Here is a 15,332-nt window from a genome sequence, read left to right on the forward strand (position 1 = left end):
ACCCCCGGTATGGACGGACACATGAAACTTTGATTGATCCTCAACAGCCCACGGACATCCCCTTGGCATCCAGCCAACAGCAGACTCACTCGGACACACAGCTGAGGAGCCCATTGATGCCGAAGATGGACAGGCATCCGTTAAGAGCTGAGTGCTCCTCGGAAGGCAGAGGAGGGAGAGCTCACTGGGTGGGAGATTCATGTGCTTTCCGACAACATCTTAATAGATCCTCGCCCTCCGAGTGTAAGAGCGAGGCCGACTGTGTTGGCAGGAGATCCAGGAGAGCTGGCAATGGGATTTTTGAGCCTGGTGCCCATACCAATCAAGATGAGTGATCCGTATGGAGAGGAAGAGGATGCAGAATTACGACTCGCTTGGGCTGCAAGAGAGAAGGAGATGTCTCCCCCCCTCGCCCTGTCAGCAAACGGAAGATCACAGATGGGATACATTCACACCCACAACTGGCAGCTTCCCTGATGGTATACAAGGGATTTGCCCCAAATAGGGGTGACAACCACCAGCAATGGACAGGACAGCAAGGGGCAGTTGACACAGAGTGTGTGAAGGTGGGGGACAAAGCGGAGGTGCTGAGCTGCAGGATACCCGGACTAATACTGCCCATATAAGAAAGGGGAAGAGGATGGGGGAGGGGGAGCAAAGAGAGACCATCGACTCACAATTGTTGGTGGGAAAAGAGGTTTGGAATCCTAATGCAACACATGGTAGTATAAAATCAAATGACCCCCCCCCCATAACCCACAGCAGAGGGAAAGATAGCATGGGAGAAAATATCAATGAAGAGGAAGAGGGTGAAATGATTCTAACGAATCTAAGAACTAATATTGAGAGGACAAGTAGGAATATTCGAAAGAGTGATAGAAGAGAGCGGAGTGCAAAGGCCACAGAAACGACCAGAACACAGATTAGTTGGCTAGGACCGATGACACGCTCTAGGAGCTGGGCACAAGCATTAGCTAACCTTATTTAAGGCGTTTTTTCTAATCGGCTTTTAACCCTGACGATGTTGGGAGTGCCCAACAAAAGCTTGGTTTTATTAAAGTATTTTCTTACTTGGATCCTCCTGGTGGTCGTAAGTTATTTATATTTTTATTATGAATATACCCAGGAGTCACATCTTTACAGACATTATTAATCATACATATGTGTGTATGTATGTATGTATGTATATGTATATTTTATTTCTGTAATAATTCCTTAAAACATTCTCAAGAAAATTGTAGGATAACGCAACGTGAAACTGAGAAATTTTATTAAAAGATTTTGTGTTTAAGTCACCAGAAAAAACTTATCTAGCTATTTAAAATCTTTGCCTGGAAATGGAAACAAAGTGAAAGGATCACATTATCATATTCAGTGAACATATAAAACAGTTAAAACACTACAGATACTAATAAATACATCAGTCCAGGAGATTTTAAAGTTTCTCTCAATGGATCTGAAAAGAATTTAATTTCTCAAGAGAACAAAATCCTTACTGGAAAGTCCTATCTGGTTTTATGACAGATAAGCTAAAGCAAACAAAATACATATATTTTGGATAATACAAAGATAATTATTTATCATTCTTTTTCAAATAAGAAGGTTCATTTGGTGTATTTTTCAGGCTTTTCTTTTATTTAATACATAATAAATTTGCCCTTTCGCCTATTAACTCACATTAGCACTGCAATGTTAATTACAAAATGCACATGCAAGTGATGTTCCAAGAAGTGTGTTTGTCAAAGCACTGAGGGCTCTTTTATCCCAACAAATATGTAAATCAAGACATCATTTCCCCTTTAAAGGAGCCCCATAGATTCCCTTTTCAGACAACTCCCACCAACATAAACCTTGTGCTATTTCCAGAATCCTCTCTTGACAATTCCCTCCACTCATTAGAGTGAGCAAGACCTTATACCAGTGATGGCGAACCTTTTAGAAATTGAGTGCCCAAACTGTAACCCAAAACCCACTTATGCATCTTTGGGTGCTGGGTGGGTGTGGCCCATTGGCTGGGTGGGGCCCATTGGCTGGGCGTGGCCCATTGGGTGAGTGTGGCTGTGGTAGTAATGGCAGACTGGGTGGGACTAAAAAGTTCAATCAATCAATTCTAACTTTGTAAGATATTTTTTCCAATGAGAAGCTGAAATTGACTGATTGATTGAACCTTTTTTTTTTTCACACAGTAGCGGAGGCCTAAAGAGAAAAGGTTTTATAAAACCCAACTGAAGGCCTAGGACAGGGACGACAGCGCACGGGCCCACAGAGAGGGCTCTAAGTGCTGCCTCTGGCACCCGTGCCATAGGTTCACCACCACTGCCTTATACCATTCCAGACAAATGGTTGTACAGTCTCTTCTTAAAAATGGGGGGGAGTGGGGAGGATGAGGAGGATAACAGAGTTGGAAGGGACCTTGTAAATCTTCTATTCCAACCCCCCATTCAAGGAGGAGACCATATCCCATTTCACACAAAGGTTGTCCAATCACTTCTTAAAAACCTCCAGCGCTGGAACATCCACAAACTCTGGAGGCAAGTTTTTCAATTGATTAATTGTTCTCGCTGTCAGGAAATTTCTCCTTACACTCAACAAAAAGCTGAGAATGTTAATAAAATAATGTATCATTGATGATTGGCACCAGAAAAAAATGTCTGCATATTTTAAATCTTTGCTGGAAATGAACCATTTTCTTAGGACTGGAATGTGAATTACAAAATGCACATAGAAGTGATGCTCACACAAATGTATTAGTCAATGCCCCGAGGAGCTCTTTTATCCCAATAAATATGTAAATCAGGACACCATTCCCCCTTTAAAGGAGCCCCATAGATTCCCTTTTCAGACAACTCCCACCAACATAAACCTTGTGCTATTTCCAGAATCCTCTCTTGACAGGTCCCTCCACTCATTAGAGTGAGCAAAATGTGGCGAAACATTCTCTTCATACTACTAGTCCTCAAAGGTAATTATTTCCCCCATATCGTTCCATGTTCTGCTCCTCTATGCAGGTGATCTCATTAAAAAAAATGAAATAAAATAACTTTTTCTTCTTAGGAGTGCAGTCTCAGGGACAGTTGGTGGAATCTGGAGGGGATGTGAGAAGACCTGGAGGGTCCCTCCGTCTCTCCTGCCAAGGTTCTGGATACAACTTTGTTGGCTACAGCATGGACTGGGTGAGACAGGCTCCAGGGAAAGGACTGGAATGGGTTGCATGCATCTATCATGATTCCAGTGGAAAGTTCTACTCCGACAAAGTGAAGGGACGCTTCACCATCTCCAGGGACAATGCCAAAAGCCAGCTGTATCTGCAAATGGACAGCCTCAAAGCTGAAGACCCGGCAGTCTATTACTGTGCGAGAGACACAGTGAGAGGAAGTGAATCTGAATCCAGACAAGAACCTTCCTTTCTTCAGAGCAGCTCTTCAAGTTGACTGGATTAGTCAATGAGGATTGATCTTTGTCTAGAGAGACCTTCAGAATATTTTATTCTGGGTATCAGAGAGTTGGCTGTAAGAAAATATAGGATGACCAAAATGGCTTAAAATTTCCTGTTTCATCTTCCATGTTTACAAGGTCATCTATGTTGAGGGAAAAAAAATACAAGGAATGGAATATTGTCCTTTAATATCACAGCAGAAGTCTGGAAATTAGTGTCATGGTGAACCTCCTAAATATCCAAACTGCCATTCACATATGGAGGAAACACCTGCACTAAAAAAAAAAAAAAAAATCCTTGGAGAATTAGGAATATGCTTCCCCTCCTCATTTTTGACACTGGGGGGCAATGTTGCTACATGAAATCCCATTGTGTGTGCAGGGGTGAGGTAGGGTGTAAAAAAACCTGTAATTAGATATTTTGGAGGCCAGTAATGTTTTTATTTTATTTCTGTAATAATTCTCTGAAAATATCTCAAGAAAATTTCACGTCTCAGGATGGTACAGTGTGCACTGGGAAGCTGAGAATTTTCATCAAATAATATATTATTGGTTTTGTGACCAGAAGAATTGTTTAAACATTACAAACCTTTGCTGAAAATGAAAACAAAATGAAATGGGTTTATTATCATATTCATTGAACGTTTAAACAGTTAAAACGTTATGGAGGTGAATACATACACCAACCCAGAAAATTTTACAGTTTCTCTTAATGGATCTCAAAATAATTTAATTTCTCAAGGAACTAAAATCTTTGCTGGGAAGGCCTAACTGGCTTTATGACAGAAAACCTAGAGCAAACAAAATGTTTTGTGTTGAGTCCTTCGCGGGAATGCAAGACACGAGAAGCAGTTGTAGTTCTCAGTTTTCTTTATTCTGCGTTCAGCTTACAAGTAGATGGCTGAGCAGCTCCCAAAACCTCCCAGCTTCTTATATAGGCATTTCCCGGGTCAATGCGATACTTTTCCCGCGCCAGCACCCGCGCATGCGCACGGCGCTGGCGACAGCCTGTCTGGTCCCGGGCAGCTTTGCACCGGCCCGGGACCGCCTGCAAATGCCCCGAGCCGTTTGCAAGGCTCGGGACATAACACCCCTTTCCCCCGGGCTAAAACTACTACCAACATATAATCATTTATTTTATGCAGCGTTCTGCTTCCCAGTGCTCCTATCGTTACCTGGCTTTTGTTTAGCCAACAATGTTATGTAATCTTCTAAGTATTTAGGAGATTTCCTTGCTCTCTGTGACCTTCTCAGTTCTGGGTTTCTGAAAGGTGTTCCCTGACTGAGGGGTGACAAGAGCCTGTTCCCCTTATCAAGCCTTGGTGCCTTCCAAGGACTTTGCCCCAATGCCTGGCCTGCTTGCTTGCCCACCGGGCTCGTCAGGCCAGGGCTCCTGTCACTTTGTGACCTGGTTGACCCGCCTAGCTGTAGGCCCTCGGGCCCCTTGAAGTGATAGCCACTGCTAGGCGTTTCTGCAGACCCTCCTAAGTCCAACCAAGACCTTTCAGAGGGTTGTCCATCCCTTAAGTCCCGTTCTGTATCCGGGCTTGTGTGGGATTCTGTACCTTCCCAAAATTCAGTTACTTCCTGATTTGGGCTAGAGGTGTTGTAGTTGGGACTTGGTTCCTCGACCACCTCCCTGTATGTTTGACCCCCTGTAGGATTTGGGGTAAGGTCAGGCCAACTCTGGGGATTGTGTGCCAGCTCTCTTGCGGGGAATGATTTATTGGGATGCTCCCGGGTATCCTCCGTGACTGGAGTGCTGTGTGATGTGTGTGGACAGTGAGTATGCCCCCGGGGTGACTCCCTGGCTGGAGTAGGCGTGAGTGCCTGTTGTGTGGGTAAGCTCCATGAATTCCTTTTCGGAGCACTTGCGGAAGCTTGAAATGTGCCGTCAGTGGCTCCATCAGTGGAGATGGGCAGCAACTCGTGCCCTTCCCTTTGCTCCAAAGGGTCCCCCTCCCCCCCTGGAAAAGACCCAGGAGTCTCAGCTGGAAGATGCCACCTAGGGCGGAGTTGGTCGATGTGCCTGCGCAAGACGACCATTGTCTAGGGCTACCTCGTAGGATAGAGGACCCGTGACCCTGGAGACAGAAGCGGGGACCCATGTATGACCAGGCCCGTAATTGCGAGTCCAGACCGGGGCACCCTCAAGTAGTTGTCTAGGTGCCCTAAGATGTGAGGTAGATGAAGGCAATCTGTCTGGATGCAACCGGTCAAGTTTAGTAGTAAGTTGATGCCCCCAACGAAGTTCAGCTGGGCTTCTCCCTGTAGAAGTGGACGGTGTGGTGCGATAAGAAAGGAGAAAGTCAGCCAACCTGTGATGCCAGTCTCCGTAGGTGAGTCTTTTCAAGGTGTCCTTTGTGATGCGCACCATACATTCAGCCATACCATTGGTGGACGGGTGGAAGGGTGCAGACATAGCATGACGAATCATGTTAGCCTGTAAGAAAGCTTGGAATTCGGAGGAAGTGAATTGAGGGCCATTGTCAGACACAATGACATCTGGAAGCCCGTGTGCAGCAAAAATCCCCCTCAGTACCTGAATAGTCTTTGCAGTGGTGGTGGATGAGACAGGTACAACCTCAAGCCATTTGGAATGGCTGTCAACGAGAACCAAGAAGAACTGGCCCTGAAAGGGCCCAGCGTAGTCAATGTGCACCCTAGACCATGGGGACTGTGTTTCCTCCCATCTATGCACGGGAGCTTGGGGCATCTCTGGGCGAGATCGTTGGCACAGGTGGCATGCATGCACCTTAGCCTCAATATCTTTATGTAAACCAGGCCACCACAACTCTGTTTCCCCAAAGCAGACAACCCTGAGAAAGGGACAGCTCGTTCCTTTTGGACCAGAAACTCTGAAACTCAGGACTAGGGCAGTGCTCAGGCCAACCAGACAAAACCCAGGAACGGACACGTGAAAGTGTGTGATCTGTACTGTTTCAGCGGCAACATCCCTGGCACTAAGAGGGAGCTCGGGCAAGGCTTGGATTGATAGAATGTTGACAGCTGGCGCAGGGTCAGCTTCTACTACTGGCAGAGGCAATCTACTGAGGCCATCAGCATGGCCCATTTCTTTCCCAGGCTTGTGGAGTAAAGAAAAAGCATATGCAGACAAAAAAATAGACCACCTAAGCATTCTAGGGGAAATGATTTGGGGAGTCTGCTTACGTGTGGTAAACAGTCCCAGCAGAGGCTTATGGTCAGTGAAGACCGTGAAATGCCTGCCATATAGAAAATCATGGAATTTTTTAATTCCAGCAACCACAGCCAGAGCCTCCCTGTCTATCTGAGCGTAGTTGCGCTCAGCAGAAGACAATGTTCTGGAGTAATATGCAACAGGAACCTGAGTTCCATCAGACCTGAGGTGGCTCAGGACAGCTCCAACCCCGTAAGGGGATGCATCACAAGCGATGCACATAGGAAGTGACTCGTTGAAATGTGCAAGTACACTGTTAGAAGTGAGCAAGGCCTTGACTTTGTTAAAACAAGCCTCATGCGTTTGTGACCACTGCCACACTGCTTGCTTGTCTAGGAGCCTGTGAAGAGGCTCAGCCACACTGGCTTTATGTGGAAGGAAGGAATTGTAGAAATTCAGGAGGCCCAGGAAGGCCTGAAGTTCGGCCTTAGACTTTGGCCTAGGTGCTTCTAAAATATCAGTTAGTTTGGATTCAGCAGGGTGAATCCCAGCAGCATCAATTTTGAACCCCAGAAATTCAGTAGAAGGCACCCCAATTTTGCATTTGTCTCTTTTGAGCTTGAGGCCTGTTTTCCTGAATCTTAACAGAACAGCCCTTAGCCTTTCAGCTAGAATTTGTGTGGAGTCTCCTGCAATTAAGACATCATCAAAGTAGGGGCAAACCCCCGGTATGCCCCGTAGTGTGTTTTCCATTACGCTTTGGAAAATCCCAGGAGCGACATTCACTCCAAACTGTAGCCTTTTTACCTTGAAGGCCCCTCTGTGGGTCACAATAGTCTGAGCTATAGCAGCATCATCATCAACAGGCAGCTGTTGATATGCTGGAGATAGGTCAAGCTTTGCAAAAACACGCCCCCCCCTTGAGGGAGGCCAGGATGTGACTGACCACAGGAACAGGATAGGCATGTTGCTGCAATGCCTTATTGAGTGTGCATTTGTAATCAGCACAAATGCGAATGTCCCCATTTGACTTTAGAGGCGTGACAATGGGGGTCTCCCACGGGCTGGAATCAACAGGTTCTAGGATTCCCTGTTGGATTAGTTTGTCTAGTTCAGTGTCAATCTTACTTTTTAAAGCAAAAGGGACCCTTCTTGCTTTAATCCTAATGGGAGTGACAGTGGGGTCTAGCTTTAAGGACACAGGTGGTCCTTTGAATGTGCCCAGCTGGGGCTGAAAACATCTGCAAATTCTTTGCAGACTTCCTGTAGGTCGAGTGTTTGTAAGCTGTTGAGTCCTGTGACGTGTATCCCCAGGGCCTCAAACCAATCGAGTCCTATGAGACTCGTTCGTTCACCCCCTACTACTAAAAAGTCTAGTGGACCTTCAAAACTCTTGTATTGCACGTTAAGGGTGGCCTCCCCCTTAACACACACTCTTGAATTTTGAAAATCTGTTAACACAATGTCAGAAGGCCTTAACTTGGCCTGAGTCCCACTACCGGAACAAGTCTTCCTAAATGTATGCAAGGAGATGATTGAAAGGGAAGACCCTGTGTCTAGCTCCATAGTTAATGGAACCCCTTGTAGCTTCACCTTGAGTGACAGCTTTTTCTTAATGGGCTTGTGTGTGCCTATCCTAAGGATGCTTCTTCGCGAAGCGCAAAACCCTACCCTATTCTGGCTGGGGACCCTGGTACCTTTCAGGCTCAGTTCTTCCTGAGGTTGTACCTTTCGTTGGCCCAGACACACAGCTGCAATGTGTCCTTGTTTGCCGCATGCCCGGCAGGTAGTGGAGCGGAACTTGCAATCGGTTCTCCTGTGGCGACCTCCACAGCCAATGCACTTGAGTGGAGCTGAAGAGCTTCCCTTCTGATTTCCTTCCTTCGTGGGGTGGAGACGGTCGACTTCCTCGTCCAGATCCTCCTCGGAGTTTCCTTGGACGTCTTCCTGGTGCACGGATGCAACCTCTGGACTGTTTCTGATCGGCCGCATGTTCTTTACGGCGCCGCCTGCTGCTTCTTCTGCGGTGACTTCTCTTAAGGCATCTTGGAAGGACAATTCTTCTTTAGCGAAAAGTCTCTGTTGTAGATCTCGATGCCTTAACCCACACACGAATCGGTCCCTCAGTCGTTCTTCGAGGTCCTTGAACTCGCAGTGCTTGGCGGCCTTCCTTAATGCGGCGATGTATTCTTTGGCCGACTCACCGGATCGTTGATCCCTCTGCTCGAAGGTGTGGCGCCATGTGATGACGGACTTCTTGGGCTGGAAGTGCTCCTTCAGTAGCTTCTTCAGATCTGCGTAGCTGACAGACTCTACTGGAACAGGTGCTGCAAGGTTTTCTGCGATTTCGAAGGCGTCTTGACCACAAACACAAAGCAGGGTGGCAGCCTTCAAGCTCTCTTCTCTCACTTGGTTTGCCTTGAAGTAGTTCTCCACCCTGGCTACGTAGGACTCCCACCGCTCTGGATGTGAGACGTCAAACTCCGAAAGCCTTCCAACCTTTGCCATCTTCAGGAGACGGGTCTATCAGCCAGCCTACCCCCGAATGCGCACTGGATTGGTGAGTAGCTGCCGCGTCGACGCCGTTCCGCCGCTCAGGACTCACTTGGGTAAGCTTACACTTCTTCCTTTCCAGGCGATGTATGGAAATCCCACCTTCATCAGCAGTGTTGAGTCCTTTGCGGGAATGCAAGACACGAGAAGCAGTTGTAGTTCTCAGTTTTCTTTATTCTGCGTTCAGCTTACAAGTAGATGGCTTAGCAGCTCCCAAAACCTCCCAGCTTCTTACATAGGCATTTCCCGGGTCAATGCGATACTTTTCCCGTGCCAGCCCCCGCGCATGCGCACGGCGCTGGCGACAGCCTGTCTGGTCCCGGGCAGCTTTGCACCTGCCCGGGACTGCCTGCAAACGCCCCGAGCCGTTTGCAAGGCTCGGGACATAACACCTTGGATAATACAAAGAGAATTATTTATCATTTTGTTTTAAATAAGAGGGTGTATTTGGTCACAATGTGACTTAAATTTGATTTGGTGAGTTGAGTGGCCCAACCATTCTAATGACACAATGTTCCTTGAAGTTTAGCTGCCATTTATTTTCCATAAAACAAAGGAAGGGTAAGGTGGCTGTCTTGTAGTAAAGATTCTAAGTCTGATGTGCTAGCCTTTTTATATGTTCTCTAATAAGTAAATTAGTTTCATTTCTATTACCTTGAATCATTTTGAGAAGGGCTGAAATTTTTCAGTCTTTTCTGTTAGTTAATGTGCAGCATTCCTATTAACTCACACAAAAAAAATGGTTCCAACCCTTTTCTTAGGACTAGAATATTAAATACAAAATGCACATGGAAATGATGTTTACAGAAGTGTGCTTGTCAATGCGCTGAGGGGCTCTTTTATCCCAGCAGATATGTAAATCAAGACACCATTTCCCCTTTAAAGGAGCCCCATGGTTTCCCTTTTAAGACAACCCCCAGAAGCATAAACGTTGTAATATTTTCCGAATCTTCTACTATCGCTTCCCTCCATTCATTAGAGCAATCAAAAATGTTACTAAACCTTGTGTCCTTACTAGTAATCCTCAAAGGTAATGATTTCCACTATATGTTTTATTTCCAAATTCTGCTCTTTGATGCAGGAGATCTCATTAAAAAAATATTCCTTTTAGGAGTGCAGTCTCAAGTGCAGTTGTTGGAGTCTGGAGGGGATGTGCGAAGACCTGGAGGGTCCCTCCGTCTCTCCTGCCAAGCCTCTGGATTCACCTTCAGCAGCTATTACATGAGCTGGGTGAGACAGGCTCCAGGGAAAGGACTGGAATGGGTTGCAAGCATGGGTACATCTAGCACTTACTACTCAGACAAAGTGAAGGGACGCTTCACCATCTCCAGAGACGATGCCAAAAGCCAGCTGTATCTGCAAATGAGCAGCCTCAAAGCTGAAGACACAGCAGTCTATTACTGTGCGAGAGGCACAGTGAGAGGAAGTGAATCTGAAGCAAAGCAAAAACCTTCCTTTTTTCAGAGCAGTTCTACAACTTGACTGAGTCCCAGATCCTGGATTAGTCAATGAAGATTGATTTCTAATGAGAACTTCAGGATGTTTTATTCTGGATTTCAAAAAGTGTGTTGTAAGAAAACAAACAAACAAACAAACAAAAATCCAAATACCCTGTCCCGATTTGGAGGTGATTTGGTTTCATTGGAACAGAAAGTAGTCTTTTAGTATCATAGTGGAAGGATGGAAATGGAACTTAAGGATAATCCTAAATATTCAAACGGCCAAACACACATTGGAGAAATATGCGCTCTGAATGAAACTCCTTGGAAAATGAGGTTGATGTGTCCTCTCCTCAGTTTTGATTCTGGAGGCAATGTTGTTTCAAACTCCAACTCTTTTTATAGGGCTGGGATTTCAATTGAAAAACGCAAATGGAAGTTCACTGAAATGTATTAGCAAACTGTCCCTTTCTCCTAACTCACAGTGGGGAAAAAAATGGGTCTGAACCATTTTCTTAGGATTGGAATGTTAATTACAAAATGCACATAGAAGTGATGCTCACACAAATGTATTAGTCAATGCCCTGAGGAGCTCTTTTATCCCAACAGATATGTAAATCAGGACACAATTTCCCCTTTAAAGGAGCCCCATAGTTTCCCTTTTCAGACAAATTCCACCAAGAAAAACCTTGGGCAATTTCCTGCATTTTCCCCTGTCAATTCCCTCCATTCATTAGAGTGAGCAGAAATGTGGCTAAACCTTGCGTCCTTGATAGTAGTCCTCAAAGGTAGTTATTTTCACTATGTAAAATTCATTTCCATGTTCTGCTCTTGTATGCAGGAGATCTCATTAAAAAAAATAGAAGTCCAGTCTCAAGTCCAGTTTTTGGAGTCTGGAAGGGATTTGAGAAGGCCTGGAGGGTCCCTCCATCTCTCCTGCCAAGGATCTAGATTCACCTTCAGCAACAATGACAAGCACTGGGTGAGACAAGCTCCAGGAAAAGGACTGGAATGGGTTGCAGGCACGAGTACATCTAGCATTTACTAATCAGACAAAGTGAAGGGATGCTTCGCCATCTCCAGGGAAAATTCCAAAAGCCAGCTGTATCTGCAAATGAACAGCCTCAAACCAGAGGACACAACAGTCTACTACTGTATGAGAGACACAGTGAGAGGAAGTGAATCTGAAGCCAAAGAAGAATCTTCCTTTCTTCAGAGCAGTTCTTCAACTTGACAGAGCCACAGACCATGGATTAGTCAATGAGGATTGATCGATGTCTAGTGAGAACTTCAGGATGTTTTCTTCTTGGGTATCATACAGTTTTCTGTAAGAAAATGTAAGATGATGAAAGTGGCTTGAAAAGTCCAGTTTCATCTTTATAAGGTGATCTATCTTCAGAAAAAAATGGAATGGAATATTGACCTTTAGAATCACGGTAGAAGTCTGGAAATGCAACGTCAGAGTAACCTTCCACACATCCAAACTGCAATTCATGTATTGACGAAACATCTGGACCCAAAGAATCTCCTTGGAGAATTAAGAACAGGCTTCCCCTCCAAATTTTTGACACTGGGGGGCAATGTTGCTACATGAAATCCCATTTTCTATACCCCTGGTGGTGGCGGGGAAGGGAATAAAACAAATGTCATTATATAGTGTCTCATTTTGGAGGCCAGATACCTTTTTTTATTTTATTTCTGTAAATAAAAGTTCTCAAGAAAATTTTATAACAGAGAAGGTTTCAATATGAAACTGAGAAATGTTATTAAAAACAGAGTTTGGGTTTTCGATACCAGAAAATTTATCTAGGTATTTCAAATCTTTTCTGAAAATGGAAAGCACATGAAAGGATTATATTATCACACTCAGTGAACATATAAAACACTTAAAACAGTATAGATACTAATATATACACCAAACAAGAAGATTTCAAAGTTTTCCTCAGTGGAACTCAAAAGAACTTGCATCACTTTGAGAAGTGTTGAAATTTTGAAAGACTTTGTTTTATTGAATATACAGTAAACTCGTAAGAGAAACAATAAGTTCCTACTTTTTTCTTAGGGTTTGATTATTAATTGAAAAACACACATGGAAAGTATGTTCACCAAAATGTGTTAGTCAGTGTCATATGAAGCTCTTTTATCCCAACAGATATGTAAATCAAGACACAATTTCTCCTTCAAAGGAGCCCCATAGTTTCCCTTTTCAGACAACTCCCATCAACATAAAACTTGTGCCAGTTGCCAAATTCTTCGAGTGAGCAAAAATGTGGCTAAACATCGTGTCCTTATTAGTAATCCTCAAAGGTAATTGTTTTCCCCTACGTAGAGTTTATTACCATGTCCTATTGCTCTATGCAGGAGATCTTATTAAAAAAAAAACTTTCTTTTTAGGAGTCCAGTCTCAAGTCCAGTTGGTGGAGTCTGGAGGAGATCTGCAAAGACCTGGAGGGTCCCTCCGTCTCTCCTGCCAAGCCTCTGGATTCCCTTTCAGCAGCTTTAGCATGAGCTGGGGGAGACAGTTTCCAGAGAAAGGACTGGAATGGGTTGCACACATGGGTTCATCTATCACTTACTACTCAGACAAAGTGAAGGGACGCTTCACCATCTCCAGGGATGATGCCAAAAGCCAGCTGTATCTGCAAATGAGCAGCCTCAAAGGTGAAGACACAGCAGTCTATTACTGTGCAAGAGGCACAGTGAGAGGAAGTGAATCTGAAGCCAAACAAGAACCTTCCTTTCTTCAGAGCAGTTCTTCAACTTGACTGAGTCCCAAATCCTGGATTAGTCAATGAACATAGATTGATTTCTAAAGAGAACTTCAGGATATTTTATTCTGGGTTTCAAAAAGTGTGTTGTAAGAAAAAAAAAAAATCCAGTTACCCTGTCCCTATTTATAAGATGATTTGGCTTCATTGGAACGGAATGTAGTCTTTTAGTTTCATGGTGGAAGGATGGAAATGGAACTTTAGGATAATCCTAAATATTCAAACTGCCAAACGCACATTCGGGAAATATGCACTCTGAATGAAACTGCTTGGAAAATGAGGTTGATGTGTCCTTTCCTCAGTTTTAATTCTGGAGGCAATATTGTCTCAAAATCCAAACTGTCTACACATCGGGAAGAGGTATTTTCGGGAATGAAATATTTATAATTGTATATTTTCTTATTTTGGAATTGTCTAGTCCATCCCCCTGCTCAGGCAGCAGACCTTATACTAGTGATGGCGAACCTTTTAGAAACTGAGTGCCCAAACTGTAGCCCAAAACCCACTTATGCATCTTTGGGTGCTGGGTGGGTGTTGCCCATTGGCTGGGTGTGGCCCATTGGCTGGGCGTGGCCGATTGCGTAGGTGTGGCTGTGGTAGTAATGGCAGACTGGGTGTGACTAAAAAGTTCAATCAATGAATTCTAACTTTGCAAGATTATTTTTTCTCATGAGAATTTGAAATTGACTGATTGATTGAAACTTTTTTATTTTTGCACACAGCAGCAGAAGCCTAAAGCAAAAAGGTTTTATAAAACCCAGCTGAAGGCCTAGGACAGGGACGACAGTGCACAGGCCCACAGAAAGGGCTCTAAGTGTTGCCTCTGTCACCTATGCCATAGGTTCGCCACCGTTGCGTTATACCATTCCAGACAAATGATTGTACAGTCTGTTCTTAGAAAAGGAGGATGAGGGGGAGGGGGAGGATGAGGAGGATAAAAGAGTTGGAAGGGACCTTGTAAATCTTGTACTCCAACCCCCCATTCAAGGAGGAGACCGTATTTCATTTCATACAAAGGTTGTCCAATCACTTCTTAAAAATCTCCAGCATTGGAACATCCACAACCTCTGGAGGCAAGTTGTTCCATTGATTAATTGTTCTCACTGTCAGGAAATTTCTCCTTGCACTCACCAAAAAGCTGAGAATGTTAATAAAATAATGTATCATTGATGATTGGCACCAGAAAAAAATGTCTGCATATTTTAAATCTTTGCTGGAAATGAACCATTTTCTTAGGATTGGAATGTGAATTACAAAATGCACATAGAAGTGATGCTCACACAAATGTATTAGTCAATGCCCTGAGGAGCTGTTTTATCCCAATAAATATGTAAATCAGGACACCATTCCCCCTTTAAAGGACCCCCATAGATTCCCTTTTCAGACAACTCCCACCAACATAAACCTTGTGCTATTTCCAGAATCCTCTCTTGACAAGTCCCTCCACTCATTAGAGTGAGCAAAATGTGGCGAAACATTCTCTTCATACTACTAGTCCTCAAAGGTAATTATTTCCCCCATATAGTTCCATGTTCTGCTCCTCTATGCAGGTGATCTCATTAAAAAAAATGAAATAAAATAACTTTTTCTTCTTAGGAGTGCAGTCTCAGGGACAGTTGGTGGAATCTGGAGGGGATGTGAGAAGACCTGGAGGGTCCCTCCGTCTCTCCTGCCAAGGTTCTGGATACAACTTTGGTGGCTACAGCTTGAGCTGGGTGAGACAGGCTCCAGGGAAAGGACTGGAATGGATTGCACGCATCTATCATGATTCCAGTGGAAAGTTCTCCTCCGAGAAAGTGAATGGACGCTTCACCATCTCCAGGGACAATGCCAAAAGCCAGCTGTATCTGCAGATGAGCAGCCTCAAAGCTGAAGACACAGCAGTCTATTACTGTGCGAGAGACACAGTGAGAGGAAGTGAATCTGAAGACAGACAAGAACCTTCCTTTCTTCAGAGCAGCTCTTCAAGTTGACTGGATTAGTCAATGAGGATTGATC

At 44.4% G+C, this 15,332-nt stretch overlaps 4 gene segments (V, D, J or C); all 4 read left to right on the forward strand.

Annotated features, from left to right (window-relative positions):
• Positions 1 to 476: 476 nt before the first annotated feature.
• LOC120303615 lies at positions 477 to 3,356 on the forward strand (the record flags this gene model as incomplete). The annotated part of the segment is given in 3 exon segments: positions 477 to 566; positions 2,896 to 2,962; positions 3,055 to 3,356. Coding segments are annotated over 3 exon segments (459 nt in total), but the record flags the coding sequence as incomplete, so codon positions are not given.
• Positions 3,357 to 10,046: 6,690 nt separating this feature from the next.
• On the forward strand, positions 10,047 to 10,609 carry LOC120303616. The segment is given in 2 exon segments: positions 10,047 to 10,157; positions 10,239 to 10,609. Coding segments are annotated over 2 exon segments (411 nt in total).
• Positions 10,610 to 12,797: 2,188 nt separating this feature from the next.
• LOC120303617 lies at positions 12,798 to 13,331 on the forward strand. The segment is given in 2 exon segments: positions 12,798 to 12,873; positions 12,961 to 13,331. Coding segments are annotated over 2 exon segments (411 nt in total).
• A 1,401-nt stretch (positions 13,332 to 14,732) lies between these two features.
• Positions 14,733 to 15,232, forward strand: LOC120303681 (the record flags this gene model as incomplete). The annotated part of the segment is given in 2 exon segments: positions 14,733 to 14,838; positions 14,931 to 15,232. Coding segments are annotated over 2 exon segments (342 nt in total), but the record flags the coding sequence as incomplete, so codon positions are not given.
• Between the last annotated feature and the right edge of the window lie 100 nt (positions 15,233 to 15,332).

This window comes from Crotalus tigris, unplaced genomic scaffold (assembly GCF_016545835.1).
Source record: "Crotalus tigris isolate CLP2741 ecotype Arizona unplaced genomic scaffold, ASM1654583v1 scf7180000024473.799607, whole genome shotgun sequence".
In the NCBI taxonomy this organism is placed as follows: Eukaryota; Metazoa; Chordata; class Lepidosauria; order Squamata; family Viperidae; genus Crotalus; species Crotalus tigris.